At 39.9% G+C, this 24,792-nt stretch overlaps 3 protein-coding genes across 6 annotated transcripts in view; 2 read left to right on the top strand and 1 right to left on the bottom strand.

Annotated features, from left to right (window-relative positions):
• trim69 (tripartite motif containing 69) overlaps positions 1-1,962 on the top strand; it is a 5,535-nt gene extending 3,573 nt beyond the window's left edge. The window contains exon 6 of the mRNA XM_020606058.1: positions 1-1,962. This exon is cut by the window's left edge and continues 314 nt beyond it. Coding sequence (XP_020461714.1) covers positions 1-213 — 213 coding nt within the window. The 3' untranslated portion in view covers positions 214-1,962.
• A 5-nt stretch (positions 1,963-1,967) lies between these two features.
• Positions 1,968-14,709, bottom strand: LOC109963495 (bone morphogenetic protein 1-like). 3 transcript variants are annotated; one of them, XM_020606057.1, is made up of 20 exons: positions 14,444-14,709; positions 11,222-11,350; positions 10,971-11,120; positions 10,719-10,836; positions 10,282-10,460; positions 10,062-10,167; positions 8,743-8,867; positions 7,415-7,530; positions 6,631-6,733; positions 6,046-6,162; positions 5,735-5,880; positions 5,277-5,472; positions 5,068-5,193; positions 4,019-4,179; positions 3,702-3,882; positions 3,368-3,493; positions 2,999-3,126; positions 2,683-2,896; positions 2,219-2,469; positions 1,968-2,122 (listed from the first exon to the last, which is right to left on the bottom strand). In XM_020606057.1, exons 1-20 carry the CDS (start codon positions 14,571-14,573, stop codon positions 1,988-1,990), a joined length of 2,937 nt encoding a protein of 978 aa, XP_020461713.1. In that variant the 5' UTR covers positions 14,574-14,709; the 3' UTR covers positions 1,968-1,987. The 3 variants fall into 3 exon arrangements, with proteins under 3 accessions (XP_020461713.1, XP_020461711.1, XP_020461712.1); XM_020606055.1 differs by having other exon boundaries at positions 4,019-4,182; positions 11,279-11,350; XM_020606056.1 differs by having other exon boundaries at positions 11,279-11,350.
• Positions 14,710-16,417: 1,708 nt separating this feature from the next.
• Positions 16,418-24,792, top strand: part of antxr1b (ANTXR cell adhesion molecule 1b) — a 15,169-nt gene continuing 6,794 nt past the window's right edge. The window contains exons 1-16 of one of the 2 annotated variants that reach the window (XM_020606005.1): positions 16,418-16,521; positions 16,594-16,758; positions 18,957-19,028; positions 19,116-19,187; positions 19,323-19,404; positions 19,518-19,551; positions 19,838-19,917; positions 20,102-20,170; positions 20,243-20,323; positions 20,427-20,487; positions 20,647-20,745; positions 22,089-22,158; positions 22,452-22,530; positions 22,674-22,769; positions 22,888-22,929; positions 23,254-23,346. In XM_020606005.1, the coding sequence (XP_020461661.1) occupies positions 16,604-16,758; positions 18,957-19,028; positions 19,116-19,187; positions 19,323-19,404; positions 19,518-19,551; positions 19,838-19,917; positions 20,102-20,170; positions 20,243-20,323; positions 20,427-20,487; positions 20,647-20,745; positions 22,089-22,158; positions 22,452-22,530; positions 22,674-22,769; positions 22,888-22,929; positions 23,254-23,346 (1,185 nt within the window). In that variant the 5' untranslated portion in view covers positions 16,418-16,521; positions 16,594-16,603. The other variant, XM_020606004.1, reaches the window with a different exon arrangement.

Below are 24,792 nucleotides of genomic sequence, written 5' to 3'. Positions count from 1 at the left end.
ACTGTCCTGTCCCTGGAGGAGCCGCTGGCCAGGATCGGAGTGTACCTTGACTACAAGAGGGGCCTGGTGTCCTTTTACAATGCAGAGAGCATGACACACCTCTACACCTTCAGGGAGACCTTTACCGAGACGCTGTACCCTTACTTCAACTTGGGCTTCCTTGATAAAGTGCATGAAAATGAGCCTCTCAAAGTTTTCTTACCAAAGATTTAACAAACTTTGGAAAAATGCAAGAAAAGGGTCAAAGGTTACCAGATAAGCAGAAAAACATTCCGACTGCAAAATGCACAGAATTAGATGCAACAATATATTTGTGCAAGAAACTGTTATTATTATCTGTCCAGTAGAAACACATGTATCTTAAGAAACATTGTCGGTATGTCGACTGAATCTACTGCCACACATTTCATTTCAGAGAAGCTGTGCTTCAGTGAAGAATGTGAAACTGAAGTTAATGGATTACAATGCCCTTTTTCCATTCAGCATTTTTTCTTATGTATTATACACTAATACACTCCATGAAACATTATAATCATTTAGTACTGATTGTTTGAATTATCTAACATGCTGAAAAATGTTCATTATGCTTTGCTGATTATTTGGTGTCATATTACGCTAATGATGAATTTGGTGCATTCAAGGCCCGTGGGAAATATAAATCTTTTTGAACAGAGCTAGTAACAAACAGCGTAATGAGACATACATACTATAACAGCAACATGGGTTTAATGGTAATGTTTTTATATGATCAAATAACAATTCTGGATATTTACTTTGTAATTGCGAGATGAACTGAGTGTACTTACATTTTGGTTTGGTTGATCCAAAGCCCGATGCATTAAATAGCACCCAGTATCACACAGAATAATAAAAGTATTTCTCTAAATTGTGTTCCAAAGTGTGTTCTTCCTAATGTAAAAATAAACTTCTCCATCATTTGTTTACATACTGTAGATGCTAAAGCACAATTTGTCATTGCTTAAGAATAAACTAAAGATGCTCTTTCTACTGCGATGGATTGGCGACCTGTCCAGGGTGTACCCCGCCTTCGCCTGATTGCCGGCCGGGATTTAGGGCACCTGTGGAGTGCATTCATCTTTACCTTTCTTATTTAACTTCAAATGCCAGGCTGTTTCTCTGACCTCTCTGGTTTAAAGTTTCAGGTTTCTCCTTTAACCACACATAAAGTGAGTGTGGTTGGGCGCAATCAGAAATGTGTACTGTTGCACCTGTACCCACACCCAATATCCTGGAGTACACTTCTATGTGACAGCAGCAAATTTCAGCTGGTATAAGTTCTGTAAGATCAGGTTTAACATGTACACTAGTCTAAGGTATAAAGGAAAAATATTGAGCAGGCTGAAGAATGTGGCACTAATCTCATCGATTATCATGGTGCACTGTTGTGTGCTGCAAGAGTCTGATGCACACAAACATCAGCCAGAAAAGCAGCTACGGAAACCATGTTGTTTTGAAAAAGAGAAAATGAAAATTAGACTATTAATGTATTCCATGGGAACTCAAAAACTAAAGCAAGGTCAGAAAAAGGATTAAATAACAGAGAAGCAACTTGTGGTGTTTTCAACACATTAGTTTTCCTGTCTTCCATTATCATTATGTGCGTTTGTCAGGTGCCTTACATTCATTAAAAATGAACCTCAGACAGTAAAAAGTGGCACAGTTGATATCAAACTATATCACAGTATATACATTTTACATCTTAACACATTTCTATGACATAATCAACTCATTACAAAATAATCACTTTAAACTAGACCTTGCATTTTATGGTATATGTAGCTATGTTAGCTATGTTATGATGACGAGTAATGGCTTCACTCTTTTAACAGAATGAAAAATGAAGGTCAAGTATGCGAGTTGCCATCTGTGGTATCAAACAATGCATTCACTCCTCATGTGGAAATGGGTGTGTCCGACCAAATGTTAGGCTGAAGTATGCCTTTAGGGTCGGGGTTGGTTTAGACAGTCACTTGCTTGCGTGTAATGTGTCCTGGAACTTTATGCTCGTGTAGTGTACATGAAAGCCTTTTTTATTGATGCTGTCATCTGAGTGAAACTTTAAAACTATTGCGTCTCCAGCTGAGTAGACCTCCTCTGGAGCCTGAGGAAAGGATACAGAAAAAAGAGAATGCTTTTAAAGAAACATTTTGTTTTCTACAGTGTGTTTGCTACACAAGACAGATACTTTTAGCCTTACCCCAGAACCACAGTATTGTCCCAGCCTTGGAGATTTGACGTCAGCGCCGTCATACAACTCCACATAGTCATAGCCACAGTCCGCTTCCTCCTCGATCTCAAACACATGGAAGACAATCTCCACTCCGTAACCCTTCTCAGCAGTGACCACCCACAGACAGTCGGAGCCACCGGGGTAGTTGTTATCTCCAAACCGTGCATGAGAGTACAGCTCTTTTGTCTTGACATCGGCTTTAAGGCTTCCTCCACATTCTGGGAATTCACAGCCACAAAATCAAAGGAGCGAAAAAGAGGAACTCATAAAAGTGAGAACAAATGCAGCCTTCTAAACACAATAGAAAACAAACTCATACCGTTGTTGAAACATCACAATTCTGGTATTCTACTCTTTCTCCAAAGTAACATTTACTATATTTCTACACATTCTTTGGAGCAGAACAATAACTTTAAGGCTGCTTTGCCCACCAGCTTTGTATGAAGCCTCAAAGCCTCTCCTCTGGACCGAGCTGTCTGAGAAAAAACGCAAGAACAGTTTGTTGCCACTGGACACAACCGGAGAAGGCTTCTTGGCACCACAGAAGCGTCCTAAACTTGGGGCATGGACATCTTGCCCATCATAGATCTCCAGATGGTCGTAAGCGCACTCCAGATGAGCCTCCATGTCGATCTCGTTGAAAACCTGAACAGCATTTTTAAAGGCTATGAATGACTTTGATAAGTTACTTGTTGTCTCTTATCTGGGTCATAATATAACTTTTAAATGAAACATCCATTGACATACAAATTTGATCCGATGACCTGGGGTTGTGGACAGAGTCCAGGTGCAGGCCTTCTTGCTCGGATATTGGCCAGGCCAGTTGGGACTGCTGATTATGCCTGATACACTTTTTACAACATTATCACAGCCAGCTGGAAAATCAAGACAATGCAAGTTGCATCAACAAGAACTTACATAATTTCCTCTGAGGAACTTTCCTTGGAAAAGGCATCCATAAAAAGAACATTAAAATGAAAGCGAAGGTAAAACCTTTCACATGAAAATACTGGGGAGTTTCCCTGTCTCAAGAGTTTCCATTGGGACTAGGAGAATACAAGTGTATTAAAGTGTCTTAAATCACAAAGATAGGGGACAGCACTGGACATACTGTACCTTCCTTGCAGTCATGCTTATTATCATGCAGCATGAAGCCACTGTGACATTGACAGCTGTAGCTTCCAAAGGTGTTCACACATTCATGCTGGCAGCCTCCATTTTCTTTGGAGCATTCATCTATATCTGTTGAGAAATTGTTAAGAATTTTAATTCAAAATTCATTTGCACAACATGTGAACGTGTCTCATTACGCTGCAGAAAAGTTGCAGAACATATAGCTTTAATGGCTTAGTGGCAGTGATTGGCCCATCTTACTTTACTGGATCTGGACAGTAAATGTGTATTAACAGTTTGTCAGTACCTCCTAAATGCCTAACTCTTCAGGTCTTACCAGAGAAGAAGTGAGCCTTGAAGCCCTTCTTGGAAACAGTGTTATCAGACTTGAACTCAATCCTCATGTTGTTATGTTGGGAGGTGATGACCTCGGGTTTCTCTGCTCCACAGAACTTTCCATGAAGCTTTGAGTCTGAGCTGAACCCACTGCGCACCTCCACATAGTCATATTTACACACCTGATAGTAAACATTAGACAATTTTACTTACTACCAAGGACAAAGCAGAACTGGCCTGTGGAACTGCCATGAGCAGGTCATGTGATCAAACCTCTGCAGAAACACTACATTAGCCATAATTCCACACGTAACTTACATCATTTCCCTCGGTCTCGAACACATCGAACACCAGAGTGATGCGGTACTGAACAGGTGCCACCAGCTGCCACACACAGTTTTTGTTGGGTGGGTATTCTTTGGGCCAGCTGGGGGTGGTGAGGGAGCCATTCAGCTTGGTGATAAACCCACCACAGGCAGCTGCTGGTGGGAGAAAGCACTGATTTTAGTGGTATGAATGTGAAAGGAAAACACTTGCATGATAAAAGTAACATAACCCATTTGTGACTTTGTGAATTCTTTAACATTTTTATTAACACCTTGACTGCAGGAAAACATGACCTCTAAAACTGAAGGCTCATAATTACAAGCTAATGTCAAGAAATAAAGTGAAAACCAAGTAAAATTTGTGAAATAACAAATTGTAGTAAAGAAATTTAAGAGATGAAATTCTAGTAAATCACAAAGTTGCTGGATAAATGTTTAATTAAAAAACAGGAAATGGACTGAGTTGTACTGTACTGAAGGAAAATGTAATTCCATTTATATTACTGACATTAATCAAATCAGTGTTGTAATGATCAGGTCATGACTCAAAATGAAGTTGCAGCAAGAGTGCTGCCCTCTTGTGGTTGAAGAGCAAACTAGCAGGGAATCATGCTTCAGCTGGGAGAAAGAGATGAGAACCCTTTCTTAAAACACTTGTGTGTTATTATTAGTTAGTTAATTTATTTATTTCTCTTTTTTTGCCAAAAAAGTGATTCAGCTGGGCATATGCCAAATGTTGCATAGTCCTGAGAATGAATAAAGTCAAGAAGGAAAAAATGCACAGAGCAGCAGGGAGTGATGATGCAAACCTCTAGTCTGAAGGCCTACAGGTGGGAACTGAGATTACGGTGGTGAGCAGAGCACTTAGCCATAGTGAATAGGGTGTGCCGGTTATGCTGCAGTGAGAGGAGCGTGCCATGTGGGGGCAGCAGCGGCCTCCAGATGATGCTTCAACTAGCTTGTTTCATATTTTACAGTGACAGCAGTATAATACAGGGTATAGGTATAATGTTAGCGTGTGGCGTTGTGCTTTACACTCACTTTCACAGCTGTATCTGTCAGCTGCTAGTTCATACCCTGGGTCGCAGGCACATCTGTAGCTGCCCAGCGTGTTCAGACAACGCTGCTCACAGTGACCATTGTCAGGTGTGGAGCACTCATCCATCTCTAGCACATGAATGTTCAATAGGATTAGTTTTCTGTGCTAAACAAAAGCATCATCTGACATAGGTGCTAAATGACCTAGTGACCTTTAAAAAAGCTGGCTGTAAACCCAGCTTTGTTGACTGATCCATCAGATACAAACTTCAGCCAGAGCTGGTTGGAGCTGCTTTTGAGGTCATCTGGTTTGTCATAGCCACAGAAATGGCCGAGCAGCAGGCTGCTCTCTGAACTGCCATCCCTTACTTCCACATAGTCGTAGGCACAGCTGTCATGTTTTTCAATCTGCAGTCAAAGAAATGACAGTGAAGTTTGCAAAAGATAGTAAGGTCTCTTCCTGCGTTCTAAGGAAACACTAAGAGCTACCAAAAATTTTAAAAATCTGTAGGGTGTCTGAAGGAATTTAAAGGTGGATAAGATAAAGGTTATCTTCTCGCATGTTAAGTGAGTCAACTTTCATACCAATTCATGAGCTGACAACATTAAACAGAGAAATGTAAATGAACACAGTAAAGGTGATATCTTTTGTTTGTTTGTTTTTTTTTACCTCAAATGACTGAAAAGTGAGGCTGACACTGAAACCCTCGGCTACAGTGATTTTCCACACACACACTTTATTAAACTGGTAGTCATCAGGGTAATTAGGAGACTGGATCTGGCCACTGTCCCGCCTCACCTCTCCCCCACAGATGGCTGCAGCGGAGGAGAGAAGTGAGCTTAATGGCAACTGCCTTTTCCACATTGTACAATGAAATCAAATGTAAAGCTTGGAAAACGTACAGCAGTGGCTGATGAGTCACATAAGGATGTAGTGTACAGGAAGTGCATATTAAAACTACCATATTGTGAGTGTTGTACCTTCATAAACAGCTGAAAAGCCTTTGCCAACCCAGCTGCTGCTGCTTCTGAATTCGACCCACAATTGACTGTCAGTAGAGATGATTGGATCTGGAAGTGTGTCCCCACAAAAACGGCCTGACAAATTAGATGAGGAAATAATTACATTGCCTGTTAGTAAGTACTTTACAATGTTTAGTACTAAACATGTGTCAGCTTTGGTGACGAAAACCCCAGATTCCAGGGAGAGAAGATGCTCAGACAGCCACAATTGTCTTCTTAAATATATTGAATAGTGAAGAGACAACTCTCAACAGATTGATCTTAAACCCACATGTTATCAGAACCTCAGGTGAACCAGATCAAGCCAACTTTGCCATACACACATTAATGTCAGGACGCTGCTGACTGAGACATCACCTCATGTCGTACATGATCTTAAACTTACCTAATGGAACTAAATGTTCTGACAAGATAGGATATCCTAACACACTGGAAGGATAACACAAAGCATACATGACTTGTAAAGTTTCCCACCAAGTTAAAGACAGGTTTCTGGATGATACTCTGTGGAGTATAGAGGAGGGCTAAATCAAAGTTAAAGACCTTTCAGAGGAGCATTTCTCCAGACCCCATCTCGAACCTCCACATGGTCATACCAGCACAAGTGACTCCTAAAGAGGTCCATGGATGTGAAATTCAGAACAATCTGTGAGAAACACAGTGAAACAGAGAGTGAAAGTGAGAGACAGGGTTGGGTAGTTATACATAAGTAACTATGGCATCAAGAAGAACAGAAAGAGCACCTAGATTAAATGATGACACCACAGTGGCTTCTGCATTCTGTTCAGGATAATGACGTCTGTATTAAGATATTATACAAGCTGTTTCATTCTGACACAGGACTAGCCATGTACTGATTACTGAATAATGGTCCTGCACTGGGTCAAACTGATAGTTTAGAACTGTCACTTTATTTATTTACAGTAACTGGTGTTCTTTGCATGTATATCTCTGTAGTGTTATACACTTATACATGTATGATTTTGGTCACTATTAACAAATCAGTTATTAACAATACATGTTCTGTATTGCATTATGAATGCTGCATAGGTTATGATTGAGTTAACCAATTACATTGTGACCAGTTAAACTTGTAAAACTTGTAAAAGAGTATTTTTACAATGAGGTTTTGATACTTTTACTTAAGTAAAAAATCTGAGTACTTCTTCCACCACTGTGTATGACATTCTGTTAATAGGATTCATACAATATGAGCAAATATAGATTAGTGGAATATTCATAATTTTTGGACTTTTGATATTTTATAATGTCAAACCCAAATTCTTAGTTAGGGTTCAGATTCCTTAACTTGTTTTTCCTGGCTCACCTTCTCTCCAGGAGTGACAGAAATCCTCCACACACAGTGAGCATATGCTGAGTACCCGTTGGGGAAACCAGGAGAAGAGAAGTTTCCTGAACTCTCCTGCAGGCTGTCCCCACACTCTGTCACAGCCACACACAATAATATCAACATGGTTATACTCCGATGGATGAGAGCAATAACATTAAATATCCAGAATGAAGAACAGGGAGCTTAAAGCTGCATTAACTAAGATATAGCACAGATTCAGATAAATCAAGTAAAAAAAAAACATTTAGAAGTGTTTTCTCCGTGCTGGACAAGAGGCTGCGTTCTGTAACACAGAAAGCGTGTGACAAAGAACGAGACAAAAACCAGGGTTGGCATGTTGGAGATGAAGAGCACTAAAAGCATCAAAAGGGCTAAAATTTGACACAGATGTGGCTTTCTTTCTGCTAGACACGAAAATGCTGTAGCCGGCTAATGTGTATATGTTGGCATCATTAGCAAGCTATTATTAGCTTTTCAGTTTTGTACCTTTGTATTGAATTATAGTGGTTGTAATTTGGAGTCATTCCAACTGACTGTAACGGCAGTGTTTTGTTGTCCAATTAAGGGAAAACAGACCATTTTCCAGGATCAACAAATGAAGTAATTTGGCTAATTTTTGCTTGGTTTTGGTCCAGTTTATGTGGGACATAACACTGCCGTCTGTAATATTTTAGAGAGAAGCTGTTAAAATTGATGCCACCAACACAACTAGAAAAGTGGGAAGTTGTTCAACTTGAACTTGAAATTTTTCATTTCACATACTCTATGTGTGTTGAGCAGGTAACACTGAACGCGATGTGATAGTGGCCTGAACATTAGGACTGTTATCAATATTACTGGTAAACACATTCCTCTGTATAATTTCCTTGTGTTGTTGCAGATACATCCGCTATGAACAACGTTAGACATACATACGCATATCACTACAATGTAAACTTCTTTATTTGACACTGTGTCACTGCAGTGCCACTCAAAACCACAGGCTCTATATTCCATATAAATTGGTTCTGGAGCCCGTTAGTACTGCTGCGTTACCTGTCTGCTACAACTGTCTCTGGCTGTCGTGACCACATATGACCTAGTTTCACAGACAGGGCAATAGGGGCAAGGAGGAGCAGAGGGAGAAAAGGAGAGGATACGGCTTGAGTTTGTTTTGACTCTCACTTTTCAGTCCTAAATTAGAGGGAGAAGTTAGTTAATGCAGCTTTAAAATATCAGTTTTTGTATCTGTTTAAAATCAAGATTTCATTTTAAGGATCTAGTCATTAGCTGATCATATTTTCCACACGCCAAATGCATCTTACTTGCACATTTGTAGAGTTTGCGGGCTTGTGCAATGTCCCCTTTGCTAAGCTTAGTCCTCTGTCCAATAGGTGGCCTGACTCCATTGACATCATATTTGGGCAAGATTGTGTCTAAGAAGATTCCTCTGTTTCAGACAAATCACAGATGTAAGCAGTTCATTCCGCGGGATCAAGGCATCTACAAATATCTATGACAGCACAAAAAACCTGATCAGGAACAATCTCTTCTAACAGCACTGATGAGCAGGAAAAAGTTCAGACAGAAAGACTGATTCTAGAGCAGGTTTTGTCAGATCTGACTGCAGTTCAACACCTTGATACTTTATTGATTCTGATAAGCTCTCACTGGGCTTGGAGCTCACTCTTGTTCAGTTCTCATGGTGATGCACCCATGAAAGACAGGCATGTGCAAACAGTGCTCTGAATGGGGCCTTTCGCTGGTGCCAGGCAGCTCAGTGGAGCCCGCTCCTGAATGCCAGAGAAAAAGGCCACTCCAGCTCAAATTGTTTGACAAAGCCATGAACTGCCAGGCCTTTATTTAACTTGGCTTGTCTCCATGACCCAGACCAGCAAAGCAGTGATGGAGGAAAAAAAAAAAAAAAACATAGTTTCACGCTAGTTTCCTTTTCATTTCTGTCTCGTGCATGTTGTCACCCCATTGCTTTTTTCTGTTTTTTTCTGTGACAATAAAAAACCAAATCCCCCAAGGTTTGCTATGGAGTGTGCCTAGCAGAGCTGAATGAAGAGACAGATACCAGGTCAGTGTGGCAGCTCAGCCGATAATGCAGCTTAATATTACAGTAGTTGGGGAGATTCTTTCATATGATTGTGACTGGACTTGATGCTGGTTTTTTTAAATGACTGTGAACGCTGCATTAAATATTGTACAACTAACAGGTCAGAACTCTTATCAGTAGAACATATAGTAGTTCAAAGTCATATATTAAAAAAAGAGTTTATTCACTGATTAAGGATGCGAGAAGCACGATAGCTGCGATGATGACATGGTTAGAAAAGCAGGCCCGTACACTGTATTTTGCCAGTTCAAATACACAAGATGGTGCGATCTGCTTGAGTTACAAGCTCAACATATTAGGTCCTTGAGCTAGCATTTACTGAAAAACTGTCCAAGGGTTGATGGAAATACTACCCATGTTGCAGGAGCTGTTTAATGACCTGTTGATGCGAGCCAAGGTAGAGATGAAAACAAACTTAGGAAACCCACAGGTTGGAAATAAAAGTGATGTAGTTATTGCAGTCATCTTAATACATTTTGGATAGAAACTATGTGAAGGAATAAGAGTGCATCACACACCAACCTGGAAAATGTATTCCTTGCATAATGCATGATGCTGCCAAAGTCATATCCCTCCCCGAGTGAGTCGACCTCACCTGGTTCCATCTTCAGGAAGTTATACTCCTGTCCTATTCATATACACACTGTCAATAGACTAAATGCAAGGACACACACCTGACGGGTCAGTGAGAGCACGCATCCCTTCAAACCTATTAATGTCAACACATATGTAGCTGTAGTACCTGGTTGGATGTTGTCTCTGATTATGTTTACATGCTCGTCACGGTCTGGACGTGTGTGTTCATGCCAGAAGCCAATCACATGTCCGAGTTCATGAACCACGATGCCAAACTTATCACAGTTCTTTCCGATAGAGATGGCCTGAGGGCCATCGCCTCTCCTCCCCACGTAGGAGCAACACCTGCAGGGGGGTAACACTGTTCAGGTTAACATTCTGCATCACCTACTGAACAAACACTGACTCTTAGCTGTTTGTGTGAAGGACCATACTAATGTAGCTCTTTAACTACAAATCATATAAAGCTTACATTTTTGCTGATAAGTTTTGAATGCATCTTATTCAGATTATTGGAGGTCATTCTCCTACAATCTCCTACAGGTAGCTTTTACTTTCCATTTATTTCCATATTTAAAAATGGTTAATTAGCTCCAAACTGACCCACAAGGTCTGTAGGTGAAAACGATGTAGCTCTCTTCAGTTGTCCTCTCAGTAAATGCCACACAAGTGTGTTTCTCCCAGTGACGCATTGCCTGACGGAAAATGGCTCGCTGATTGCCTGAAAGGAGACTGTGAGTTAGAGTCTGGCAGCTTCAGGATGTCATAAATGCACACAGCAACGAGCACATGCTGCTGTAGACAGCTCCTTTATAAGAACAACTGAAAGATTTACTGATTTCTTTAAGAGCTCACCACTAAAATTTCCACTGATCGCATATGGGATGATGCCGTCTGGCCACACTCTCTCAGGTCTGGAGGTGGCTGCTCTCCTCAGACGATGGAGACTCTGTCTGAGTGCAGCTCTTTTATTCCTGACACTCTCATTGGAAGCAGAACGGTTAACTGTAACAAGAGCACAATAAATCTGTGACTCATCCTTTTATTTTCAAAGTTCAAATCACATTTTGAACACTAAGAGTCGGAATATTTATGGGTTAATAAACTAATTCCTGCTTTGATTCCTGAGTCTGTTCGGTTTTTCTGGAGACTGTGATGTGCACCTTCAGTGGTCTGGGCCTGTTTGAACAAGCGGAGGTCTTCTTCATCCAGAGCAATATCTCCCAGAAAGGCAGCTGTGGCAGACAGAAGAACGCACAGATGTTAAATAATCTGTTTTAGAGGTGCAGGTAGGTAGGTGTTTTTTGTAAATCACTGGACAAAGCCAAGCAAGTAGCGTCCCTCTGTCTTTATGTCAAGCAAAACTAATCATCTCCAAGCTTATATTTAATGGAGAGACAAAAAATTAAGTATTTACCAAAATACAGTATGTTCTGTTTCTTTAAGTAGGCCTACAGAGTTTTATAAGTACAAACCCGTTCTGAAAAAGGAAACTACTCTTAAATAAAAGTGATGTTATTTTACAAAACAATATTGTCAGTCATACAGAATTGCAGCTGTATGAGCAGCTGACTGCTATAGTCTGAACCTATTTCCACTGATTTTTACTGTAAAACACTTTACCTGAAATTCAGTGCAGGCTTTACTGTGTCTACAGTGCATTTCTGTGCCCTGAAAAGGACTCTGTCTGTTTGATCAGCAAACACACCTCCTGAATACAGTCTGTGGTACACACAACATGAAGCGCACCCGAGGACTGTCCAGCTACTGTGTCATTCTAACAAATAAAGAGGTGAACTGAATACTTTACAGAACTGTGCTCACACTGTGCTGGATTTTGCATCATTGCTGAACAAATGCTCAGACAGCAACTTACTGTACATTACAAATATTTTCTACTTAACCATTATTGCTGGAGCTTCATATAATTTGGGATAATGATGATGTTTTCATAGGTTTGTTTTTTTCACATTTGAACAACTCATCTTGTAGTAAAGTGCCTTGGTCAGTGATCAGAGATATGACTTCATAAAATACTAATTTAACATTGCTCATAATGATTTAGAATAGCATTAATGTTAGTATAACAGTGTAATAAAACTTTCCTAAAGTGCAGCATTTCCTTGGCAAATTTTCTACAGCTATATACAATCCAACAACCAGCTTTTAAATGAGTGACCGATTAACCTGGGAATGAAACCAACATGGTAGCAAAAACCTTTGCATACCTGATGATGTGATGTAATGGCTCAATTAATTAATTTCTCTACCTGTGAAATCATCATTACAGGACACTTGTGAATGACAAGCTGGACTGTGATAATCCACCATCCAGTTAAGAACTACTGTATGTTTGAAATTAAAATCAGAATTAAAAATCACTCCATTATTCTTGCTTCTTGGCTTGGAGAGAACCCATGTGTGTTTAGTTTGTTGGCCATCAGTAGCCTGCCTCTGTTTTATCCTGGCTGAGCTGCAAAATTTTCACAGTTAAAAAGGGAGTCAATTGGCCCTTTGTCATCAGACGACACGGTAACACTGGGCCTGAGTGTCATTAGCATAGCAATGGAAGCAGATGTGCTTTCTCCTAATGACACTGCCCAAGAATAACATATACACATTAAAATGTCAAGGAACTAACACTGATCCTTACAGCTGGGGATATAGATAAAAGTGCATGGAGCCTGTTCTTTTGGCTGATATGAGATCTAATATTGATTTCCTTTCTCCCTGAATAGCCAACACACTCTTTACATTTAGAACCAGGAGGCCACTCACAGGGGACAGGTCTAAAAGGTGATTATCAGGTCAGAGGGATTTGCCTACTGTGATGTCGGAGTTGCTTTATTGTAACTTCAGTTTTTAGTTAGTATATTATAATGTATTACTAATTTCTTAAAGTGAATAGAAGTAAAAGTCTAAATTATAAGAAATTATAATCAAAATATCCAATTTCATATCCTTTAACGTGAGGCTCAGTTGTGGTTGTATATATATATAAAAAATATGTCAAAAGAGAGGTCATATAATGAGGTGTGTCTGTTTACTTCACACACTAGATTTTATCCTTCTCTGGCTTTAAAAGTTTGTTTCCATCATTTAGAAAGTAAATCCTGCATGAACCTGGATCTCATATTGTACTAGTCAAGCAGAACATTGGCTTCCCAATCAAATACCTCATTTAGCCATGTCATGTAACAACATTTGAAAGTCCAAATGAAAAGACATAGCCCTGTGTCGGCCTTTGAAGTGAATTCACTCATGCAAAGGCGACTGTAAATGACTGTCGCCCCTGCAGTGTGCACCCCATGCCCTGAAGCCAGAGGGATTACACCAGCTTCCAGCCTTGGACGATGCTGGCATGGCCTCAGTGACCTCTAGTCTCCAGGCAACAGTCTTGAAAAACAAGAATGGTGTGTTTTTGAGGTTTGTCAAGTCACAAAAAAGTAGAAAAAAAATACAACTGGCTGAAGGTTGTCGTAATAAGCAGAATAACTGTTTGGCATGTTAGATAATGGAAAAACTGTATTTTCTTTATACCTTATAAAGGACCGACAGATAGATTTCACCAATCAGAGACACCCTGTCAGCTTCATGCCAACAACTGTAGATACGTATAAAATTTCATTATTAATCCATGACTTAACTTTTGCCATTCTTGTATATCAGTTTTCAATATGATTTATCAAATTGTTCTTTTTCTAAGTAGATCATTTTATTAACATTTGAAACTTGGACATACTTTAATCCCTTGAACTTAACAGTGTAATGTCACTGTGTATGTTTATTCAAATACTGCACTTAAGTAAAATCACTGATAACTGTACTGTTTGCTGTGTCAAGGAAGTAGCTTCTTCGCTTAAGGTAATAAAGGTCACTGCAAGATTAAATGATAAACATTATACATTTGAGCAACTTGTATTTTTCATCAGCACTGGTACTTTACACTCCTACTTCACCACAGTGTTGAGACAAATATTGCACTTTTTACTCAACTATAATTAACAGCTTTAAATGAAAGGAATCACACATATTTTTGGTTAAATATAACTGTCAATACATTTGTATTAATATTATATGTTTTTTGCATATACTGTACTGTACATGTTTGCATTAGTCTTACATTTCCCACTTCATTAAGCTCACCACCACTAAGGACTACATTAACTTAAAGGTTTCAGCCGTTTTATCAGCCTATAACTCACAGAAAATAGGGCCTAAATGGCAGCTGGCCAAAAGATACATACACAAACAAGAAATGCAAAAAATATATATAAAATAAAATATATAAATACATACATTTTTAGAGGAGGCAAAATGTACTGTACCAGCTTTACAAGGGTCCTTGTAGTCAGCTGCATCATCATCGAGATAATTTGCGTCCACAAGCCCCAAGTCAACCGCCAGAGAAACGCACAGACCGCACAGCAGGAACAAAAATACAGGAGAGACTTCCATTATCACCAAATATCTAGCAGTTAGAAAGAAAAGGTTAAGCTAAACAAGCACACAAAGTTCCTCGACTGCGGCAGGGTTATTTTATAAACAGCGCTGTTTGGCCATGACTCCGTGCGGCAGCAGTAATTCACTGACATTCAGGAGCGAGAGCAGAGCTAACAGAGTTCACAGCAAACACACAGCCATGCGCCAGAGAGGTACTTCACCTGAAGCCAGTCGGCTATAGCCTGCGCATTCACAGAAGTGCTAAACCTCCTGTAATGTTTCTTTCTCTTTGTTTGAATGAATTCATTTAATACTAGTTTTATAGGATCTTAGATCATAAGGAAGCTAAATGGTCTAAAAATGATAAACAAATAAGAGCTCCTGCCATGTGATCTTTACACTGTGGCAGTACATTAAATTAAGTTACATAAGATATGCTGATGTTTACTCAAACAAAACCATCACAGGGTTTTTATGCCCTGATGTTTCATAGACATAAATACAGTAGGTGAACTGATTCTTGATACACCAGCTGCTGATTTTTGGCTTACACACACACACACACACACACACACACACATTTCTTATGACATTTGCAGAAAAATACTTAAAGTACACATTTTAAGAACAATGTAAGAACTGAAACATCTTCCCCCTTTCATGGCTTTAAAGGAATAGTTCGGCATTTTGGGGAAATATTTGTTTTGTTGGTCCATGTCACAGGAGAAGATCACTTTCATATCTGTCATTCATACATGAAGCAACCACCAACAGGTGGCTAACTTAACATAAAGACTGGAACCAGGGGGAAGCAGCTCCTCTGGCTTGGTCCAAAGGAAACCACTTATCTGCACCTCTAAATCTAATTAATATGCTATGTCTCATTTGTACAGCTCTCATCTAACTCTCAGTAGAAAACCAAATCTTTTTCCAAAATGTCTATTAATTACTTTAGATTAATGGCATAAATCATTTGGGACAGCACTGGAACCTTAAAGCAAACGTCTGAGGTTTGTATGTTGAGCCTGGCATTGTTTCAATATGTTCTCATAGGCTGCAGGAGGGTGCCTCTGCTGTCGTTTCTTCACATAGCCTTTGTCACTTTGCACAGTGTAGAATGGACTTTCACCAACAAATCAACTCAATTTCCTTTGTAGTTTGATTTTTCAATCAACATAAATCATGCAGGCTACAGACACTGTGGTCTTAGAGGTTTGAAACTTACAAAAAATAGAAACTTCAGCAAAATGTTAATGTTGTTGACACAAGACAACAGCTCAATCTGCAGCCTAGTCTGTAAACAGGAAACAAAGCACAGCTTGAATGCTACAGCAGTTAAGCAACACAAAATCTGGCTTTTTCATTTACACACAGACAGTCATTGTTGATGAGCAGCAGCAGCACATATTTAACATTGCGGTGCAGGTGCAAAAAGCAGAGAAGCAGGCCAAGGACATCTGGTGGACAGGTGAGGGATGAAATATGCACAAAAAAATCCAGAAAGAGCATGAAAGAAGAAGGAGGAATGTCACGAACACCTGTAGCATTTCTTTTCTTTTAAGTGCGGTGAACTGCCTGATGTACGTGTTTACCACTAAGTGGCACTGGTGGGTCAGGTTTAAAATGGAGTAAACCTACAAGAAAAGTGAAAGAAAAACAAAGCAAGAACAAATGGGTGATGAAATCCATAGGGTCATTCAAACAAACATATAAAAGAAGCAGTAAAGCACATACTCCGAGGTGTGTTTTGTTTAACTGCTCAAGCTCATGACACCATGGGCTAATACAACTGAGTGTGAGAGGGAGGGAGTCGGTGACTTCGTCCCACCAGCTTCCCTCCTCCTCTGTCAGCACACATCTGTTGCTGAGAAGATGGGACACTGATCCATAGAGGAGTGCTACATGCCTTGGAGATCAGTCTCCACAGCATGGCTCACTACATCACAGTGCTGTGAGGGAGAAGGTGAAAGGAAAAATCAGACAGGAGAATATTTATGTTTACCTACTCCCAGCTTGAGCTAATGCTTTCTCATAGGTGTGGAGTGATGCCTCAACGCTGGTGCAGGCAGGTCCTGCTCATTATGGAGCTAAGCATGCTGGTGGCAGTCCTGGTGGCCGGGAGTGCAGGACAGATGCATGATGGGAGGGAGGCAGGGTCATCTTGCTACGGAGGATTTGACCTCTACTTTGTTCTGGACAAGTAAGTGCTACCATTTTTAATTAACTAGAAAAGAGAGCTGTTAATTCCTGGTGCATTTGAGAGGCGACATAAGTGAAGACAGGTGCAGATATCATTTATGTTCTCTAGATGCATTCATGTACTGTCACTGTCAGGCTACAGCCTTTTGATTAAAAGTGTTAAAATGGAGCAGGTTTTGGGCTCCATAGAGAAACATATGCAGGTGAATTGTTTCAAGCGACATGTCAGAGGTTAGCTAAAGGTTAAATAGTGGTACATAATGTTGTGTGTATCTGCCACAGTATTTCACAGCTGCAGTTTTTGTAACTAAGAAGCAAACATGTAAATAGCATAGCAGCTCATTTTACTGGTCATTTTTTCCATTACTGATTATTCTGCAGATTATTTTGTTGATTAATTGGCTAGTGATTTTGGGCTAGTGTATAAATGTCAGCAGCCCATTTATATAAAACTGAAAAACAGACACAGTCATCACACTGGAGAAACTGGAACTGGATAATTATTTTGGAAAGTGATGAAATAAATGTGTGTGTGTGTTAATAAAATGGTTGCAGATTGAATTAATGTTGTTTTATTTATTTATTTAACAAACAGAGAAGCATATTTCTGCAGGCTGACACAGGAGTTAAATTACATTGTCTATGAATCTGACATTGAGCTAATGTGACGTCCCTGAATGGGTCACACCAGGTCATGTGTGTTGTTGTAGTTTTGTCAACTTTGTTTTAAATATCATACATTTCTGAAAAACACACTGCAGCTGTGTTAGTGTAGATGCTCTCTGCAATCAATACAGTCCCTATGAATAACTTAAAGTAGTAAGATCTGATACAAGTATGCTTACACATTTGCAGTGTGTTTATGCATTCAGTTCAATAATAAATTACACTCCAGGGAATCTTGTTGTCAGACTGTGTCCACACTTCACTGACAGGAGCATTCCCCTGCTTCAGTCTGCAGAACCCTTTCTCCATCAGAGCCAGATGTTCCAGAGATCCCAAGCTTTTGGCTGTCTCTGCACTGAGACTCACATCACAGGATAAGTGAAAACATAAGGGATTGAGAAGAAGAGAGGCAGCACAGTCAGTGTGAGACGAGGCTGTAGAGGTTATTTGCTTCACAGTTCTCTTTAATTACTCACTTTTGCTTTGAAGGCGGATGTTCTACTTCTGCTGATTGTTTGCTCAAGTCTGCACCTGTTGCAAAATCAGGATCCGGCATAAAGCTGAGTTCATCTGACAGAATGACGTGGCACTTTAGTTTTTGTTTGGCATTTACGAACTGGCAGTAAATCCATATGAACATAAACTAGTAAGCATCAGCTCTCAGAAGGTAACACAAGTGGTCCTCTCTCATCTTGGTTAGTACGTGGGCTCATACTTTACCCATATACTGTACATACAAGATGATGACAGTTAATAAAACAAATCCACAAGAAGAAGCTACTGCATAATAAATCATTCAGTTTTGGTATCTGAATAACTGTTATTATTTCAGTGTACATCGCTTCTCTTACATTGTAACACTAAGCACAGATTAGGGTGACTGTGCTGTACATTGGATCAGTCTCAGATATTTCAGATTATGTTGTATTAGAGCTAAAGCAGTATATCAGCTGATCTAATAATCAATCAGCTCAATTTTATTGTGCCTATAATAACAGGCAACACATTTGAAAATCAATTAATCATTTAAATAATTTATCAAAGCAGAAATAGAAACTAAGTTACCTGTTATAGCCTCTGAAATGTGACGATCTCCTCTTAAATAAAATATATTTGGGTTTTGAATAGTTGTTTAGACAAAACACCTTGGATTCTGGGAATTTTTTCTTTATATCAAACAATTTAACCAATAATGGACAGATTGATTAATAGTAAAATAAGCATTAGTTGCAGCCCTATATTATGATGTTATATAATTGTGGTGCTAGAATGATGCTGTCTTTGGTCAGATATGCACAAATATGAGAGTATCTATCATCAGGAGTACTACAAGATCTGTAAAAACAACTGTATGTTGTCCCTGCTGCATACATTTTAATTTAAGCATTTCTTTGTTTCTTGCAAATCTCCTAACTATATGGAAGAGCAATACTAACTGCCTGAAATAGACTTTTAAAATTACTGTATGATGTCAAAATGCAGAAAGCGGAGGACTGTGACAAGGTAAAAAAGTTCCTTGAAAACTCTTTTCAGGTCTGGCAGCGTGCAACATTACTGGAACGAGATATACTACTTTGTTTACCACCTGGCTCACAAGTTTATCAGGTATGTCCACACTGAAAATGCTGGGATGCAAAGAAACAAGGCAATAATAGACTGTAAAACATGATACGCATTTTTTCTTTTCCCCAGTCCTCAGCTGCGGATGTCTTTTATTGTATTTTCAACAGAAGGAAGGACTCTCATGGCACTAACAGAAGACAGGTGACACATACACAGAGCTACTTGACACATATCACATTTTGTTCTTCTATTTTATATCTACCTTACGTTTCTGACCTGTATCATCAAATTTAAATTAATATTCATTTTCAATCTCTGGAATACATCAATGATCAGAGATCAGATTCGGGCTGGACTGGAGGAGCTACACATGGTGCAGCCGGGCGGAGACACCTTCATGGACAAAGGTTTTCAAAGAGTAAGTCATCTGTCAGAGTAGGTCAATGAGAAACTCACCCTGTTTAGCCAACACTATGGCATGTCGCTCACATTTAAACTGACGCCACTGACGTTTCGCAACCTCCCTCTCAGGCCAGTGAGCAAATCTATTATGGCACCGGAGATGGTGAGTAGAACATTTTTGTTTTTAGCACTTAATAATAAAAAATATTTTTATCCTTTTGTTAGAACACAATTCAAACATGGTAGAATCATCAGATACAATGAGACAAACAACAGATGCACAGCTGCTCTTCTCATGACCTATAAATGAGAATATGTCCAAAATATTTTCGTGCAGCTGGTTCACCTATATTCTCACTTTAAAAATTACTGTACAGTAGGAATAATTTCACTGGATGAGACTTTTGTGTCACTAAACAGTTTTTCCACCATCTGACTCTGACAATCAGGTTACCGCACAGCCAGTGTCATCATTGCCCTGACGGATGGTGAACTGAGAGAAAATCAGTTTGACCTGGCCCAAAGAGAGGTGAGACAGATGTTTTCCAACTGGTGGCATAACACCAGCAGTGACATCAGTGATGGAGGCGTAGCCACAAGCACAACAAACTGTGACGCTTTAGCCCATAAAGAGCAGTACAACAGTATGTTTCTCCTCGTTATAGTGACCAACTATCATTTTATTTGTTTCTTTGCTTAACATTTTAAATCAGGCCAGCAGAGCACGCCAGTTGGGTGCCACTGTGTACTGTGTGGGAGTAAAGGACTTCAATGAAACCCAGGTAAACCAATAAACCAGTAAACCAGTGGGCCAAGTAATTGATACTTAATCATTCAGTCAAATGTCTTGACAGCTTTCAACAATAGCTGACAGCAAGGACCATGTTTTCCCTGTGAATGATGGATTTGAGGCGTTACAAGGGGTCATTGACTCGGTATAAAAGACACAAACATGACACTTCCTGATTAAACACTTCAACAGCTAAATTTAATCTACTGTACCTTGAGCTCGTCATGTTATATTATTGTCCCTTTCAGATCTTGAAAAGATCCTGCATTGAGATTCTGGCCGTAGAGCCCTCCAGCATCTGTGAAGGAGGTAAACAACAGAGGACCACAAAAACTCAACAAGCATGTTATTCTGTCACCACAATGATGATGCTACCTACTGTATGCTTCTTTAAAACAATAGTGCACATTATTAAATAACCTACTGCAAGGAAAAATAACATAAATTGTCAATATAATTCCACTTCAGAATCCTTCCAGGTGGTAATTAAAGGAAATGGCTTCCTCCATGCCCGGGATGTACAGAAAGTTCTGTGCAGCTTCCGCATCAATGACACAGTTACTTTGAGTAAGTATCTAGAATTTCAGTGATATATTTCACTTTTGCAGGCAGACAGTGAAAACACATGCACAGCTTCTTCAAGGTCAGTATTATGGTTTTTGAGACTAGCTGGTGAATATAACGCAACATTTAACAGTTAAAAAGCCAGATTTGTCTGTCAGGGCTTGGTAGAGACCAAACACAGGGCTAAAAGGACAGAGCATATGGGATTTACATTCATCAGGCCACCAGAGACTTGATTTCAAAAGAGCTGTGTGTCAGCTGGATGTGTAGACCTACGCATTTGCCAACACGTTCGCCATGTTAACTTTACAAGGCAGTAATATGTTAAATATGAGCTTGTTGGGGAATTCTGTCACCAAGCGGGCAAAAGAAAAATAAACGCATTAATGCGGTTTTAAGTAGCTGAGTTTCTTTACCGCAATATAATCAGTTTAAACCAAGTCAGTGGTAATATCGTGTAGAGCTGGATGAAGGGCCAAATTTTTAACACCGTGAAACTATGAAAACCCATGTACCGTAAGAGAATCATAGAACTGAAAAGTTAAAATTTACTTGAGTTTGACATTTATTATTGGCTTTGTCACTCATAGCCAGCAGTCACTTAGCTTAGCTTAGCAAGAAGGCTGAAAATGGTGAAATAGCCACTCTGACTCTAACATGCGGTTCATTGGAAGAGAGCATGTTGCTGTTATAGTGAATAAAATAACTTTTGTTTAAGTTGATAGAAGTAGACTGTATATCCCTCATCCTCTATTGTCCATATTATATTGTGAAGTGTAGATAACAAACAATAACAACACACTTTGGGTTTGTGAATCTAAACCATTCATCTCTCGACTAATACTGTAGACAAAATCGAAAAGCAGCAGTCTTTTGGATTCCACTCAGCATCCATTTGCATAAATGTGCCAAGTTTATTTTGGCAGTGCAGACGGGGCTGGGTGGGAGAGAGCAGCTCTTTGTGGCTCAAAATAATATAAATTCCCATCCTCATCAAAAACCACCATCTCCCTCTCTTTTAAATCAGCTGGTATAACACTCAGCGCATCTAATATGTCTAAAGAGGAATGCAGATCTCATCAGGAACGAGCACCGTCTTTGCACACAGCAGACGCTCACCAGGCCAGGGTAAATAAACCACAGCCCTCCCTCTTTTTCCATAAGGAGAGGAAGTCCAAGAATTGAATAACAAAGGGAATATTTTGAGCCTTGACTGCTGACATTTCAAGGCTGGTAGAGAAACGTAAAACAAGCTTTTCTCTTGCATCACTTTCCTCTTCCACCACTGATAGTAACTTATCTTTTAACATACCTTACAAATACCAGTTCTTGTTCAATTTCCACAGTGAAAAGGCCTTTGGTGGTGAGAGACACCTACCTTTTGTGCCCAGCTCCAGCTCTGGAAAAAGAAGGAACGTAAGTGACTACTGTTACACAAGTGATAGTATCTTCATATCAAAGTTTCATGACCCACAACACTTAATGATGATGAATGAAATCTATAGTTTCACTACGTAAAACATATTGTGTTCATAACTGAGGATCATTGCACATTTCTCATGTAAGATTTTAACTGAAAATGGCAAATGTTGTTTTTCATTTCTTAATAACTACAATCAACATGCATTAGCCGTGGTGCAGGGATACAGGAGCAATGAATGTGACAGCCGAGGAACTGACATGTTCACCACATCCTGTTGTTTCTACAGGTCGGCCACTCTCCACGTCAGCATGAATAATGGCTTGAGCTTCATATCGAGCTCGGTCACAATTACTGCAGTCACTTGTGTAAGTATAATGTAAAACATGGTTGTCCTGCATGCACAAGTGTCTACTGATGTAGGTGAGCTCTGAAAACAACTGGCTTGTTGGTGCAGTCATAGTGATCGTAACGCACGCTGGTTATGTCTCTTAACTACCATCCCTTCTAGTCTGATGGGACCTTTGTGGCCATCGCCCTGCTCATCCTGCTGCTGCTGCTCACCATTGCTCTGCTGTGGTGGTTCTGGCCTCTCTGCTGCACTGTGGTACTGTATGACAGCCATCTTGGAGCCTTGTAGAGTGAAGAACATACAATGGAAAATATTTTTATTATGATGCACTCGCTATCCCTTGAGGCTTACAATACATCTTTCTTGTTTGCAGATCATTCATGAGCCACCTCCTCAAGTAATAGATAACGACTCTGTAAGTGGTTCTATTGTCCACATTGTAATGACAAAATTATATGTATTTTCCTGCACTATTATTTTTTTACAATAATGAAAGCCTCTTCTCAAACTGATAAATAAAAACATACACACAACCAACATACAGTACAGAGGAGCACTGATTAAGAGCAGCCTGCAGCACATGTCAGCCTAAATTATGCTCTTATCGACAGGCACCACTGCTCAGGAAAATAACCTAGTAGCCAGTCTGAGCGCTGTGGTCCCACATCTGCTGCTCATCACGAGTCTCATCTACTTGTTCACTCTTGCAAACATAAATGCAACTGTCTTTCTTCTCTAGGATGATGAGGATGGCTTTCCAAAAAAGAGGTGGCCCACTGTGGATGCCTCGTACTATGGAGGACGTGGCGTTGGTGGCATCAAAAGAATGGAGGTAACCCATCTGATCTACAACACATTATGTATTGTAATGTTTGTGCTGCAGCTGCTGTAACTGTGAGAGATCAGTGGGAAGATCAGGCATTGACTCAGCATTTAACTATCATTTCAAAATGCTTTCATACTTTAAAATATTAAATCTACTGTATCACAGATGGAACACATGGTGAATCGCCCACTCAGCTCATTTAAAACTGTTGAAAAATTGGACTGAGATTGAACACAAGTACAGCAGAAATAGAAAGGAAAGCAGGAAGAGACTCATTCCTTAAAAGAGATGAGTATGCAAGTCCATGCTGGAAGAGACTGAGTCACTTTACTGTTGTGATTACTTCTGAGAGCCAGTGAACACAGGCCATCTCGCCAGTAAACTGTAATGACGATAGATAAACTGAAGCAAAGAGTAGGACTGTTTAAGTCGCCGAGGCCATGATGTGCATTCTGTTAGCAGCTGAATCATGTAAGCTGGCTGTTACATAACACAGGTGGGAGTATTTGCTTATCTGCAGAATGTTCAGGAGAAATGAAGGTAGGCTTTGTACTGAAAAATCCTGAGGAAAGGTTTGGCTTTAGCAGCCTGAGATGGTAAAAGGAAATAACCTCAATATTGCCTTCAGATGTAAAGAGCGACTGATTAGAGTAAGAAGAGGTAGTGTGACATTTGGAGGTTGTGACACCTGAGAGAAGCAGCAGCAGAAATGAGACACATCCTCAGGTCAAGAGGGACCAGATGTGTCTGTTTAAGCAAATAAAGGTCAAGGAGATAAAAGTGACTGGCAGTGCAGCCTGCGAAGCTGAAGTGGCACTGCTTCAGAACAGAGCTATGGAAAATATGCACAGCTTCATTTAAGTGCTTTCTCTGCCAAGTCAAAGCCTTCATGCCTTTGGCAGCTGCAAGGGAGTGACATTGAGTAATGAACCTCTGAGATTAGTTTGACTGTGCTCGTTTCACTCCTAATGTGCTGGATCATTCTCGATATTTGCTTTAGCTTTTTAATGGCTCTTTGAGCATTAAGGTAATTGTGAAAAACAGTGACATATTTTACCTGTGATAATGCAGACTACCTGTGGCTGTGGGTCTCTTCTTGAATTATTAGCAGTGACGTGCGGTCAGGGGAGGCAGGTGAGGCAGAGCCTCCCCTGTCAATCTTGAAAAGAAAAAATAGTTAACCATAAAATATAATAAATGTTAATATTTGTCGGCTGGTGTGTGTTGTAGGCCCTTTTGCCGTTCGAATCCGATGTTGAAGGAATTTTTTTCAATAAAGAATAGCAGAATTTCCGTATGTCCCATTCAAATACATGGAGGAGATGTGTGATGAGGCAGCACTTTGCTGTGCCTCTCGGTGGATCGTGTAATCCTCACAAACTGTATGCGATGCAAATAGTGTGTCGCTGTCCCTCTATATATCGCAGATAAAATGCTTTCAAACACTCCGAA

The sequence above is a fragment of the Monopterus albus genome, unplaced genomic scaffold, assembly GCF_001952655.1.
Source record: "Monopterus albus unplaced genomic scaffold, M_albus_1.0 scaffold75.1, whole genome shotgun sequence".
NCBI classification, from domain to species: domain Eukaryota; kingdom Metazoa; phylum Chordata; class Actinopteri; order Synbranchiformes; family Synbranchidae; genus Monopterus; species Monopterus albus.
Note: the sequence above shows the minus strand (reverse complement) of the source record. Positions and strands in the feature narration are given on the sequence as shown.

Excerpts from the sequence above, each read along its gene's own strand:
- LOC109963495 (XM_020606057.1), bottom strand. The coding sequence starts at position 14,573 with ATGGAAGTCTCTCCTGTATTTTTGTTCCTGCTGTGCGGTCTGTGCGTT. Across the intron at positions 5,881-6,045 it reads CTTTTCAGCTGTTTATGAAG|CCATCTGTGGGGGAGAGGTG; the intron begins GTACAACACTCA and ends CCTCCGCTGCAG. Across the intron at positions 3,883-4,018 it reads TCGAGACCGAGGGAAATGAT|GTGTGTAAATATGACTATGT; the intron begins GTAAGTTACGTG and ends GTTTACTATCAG.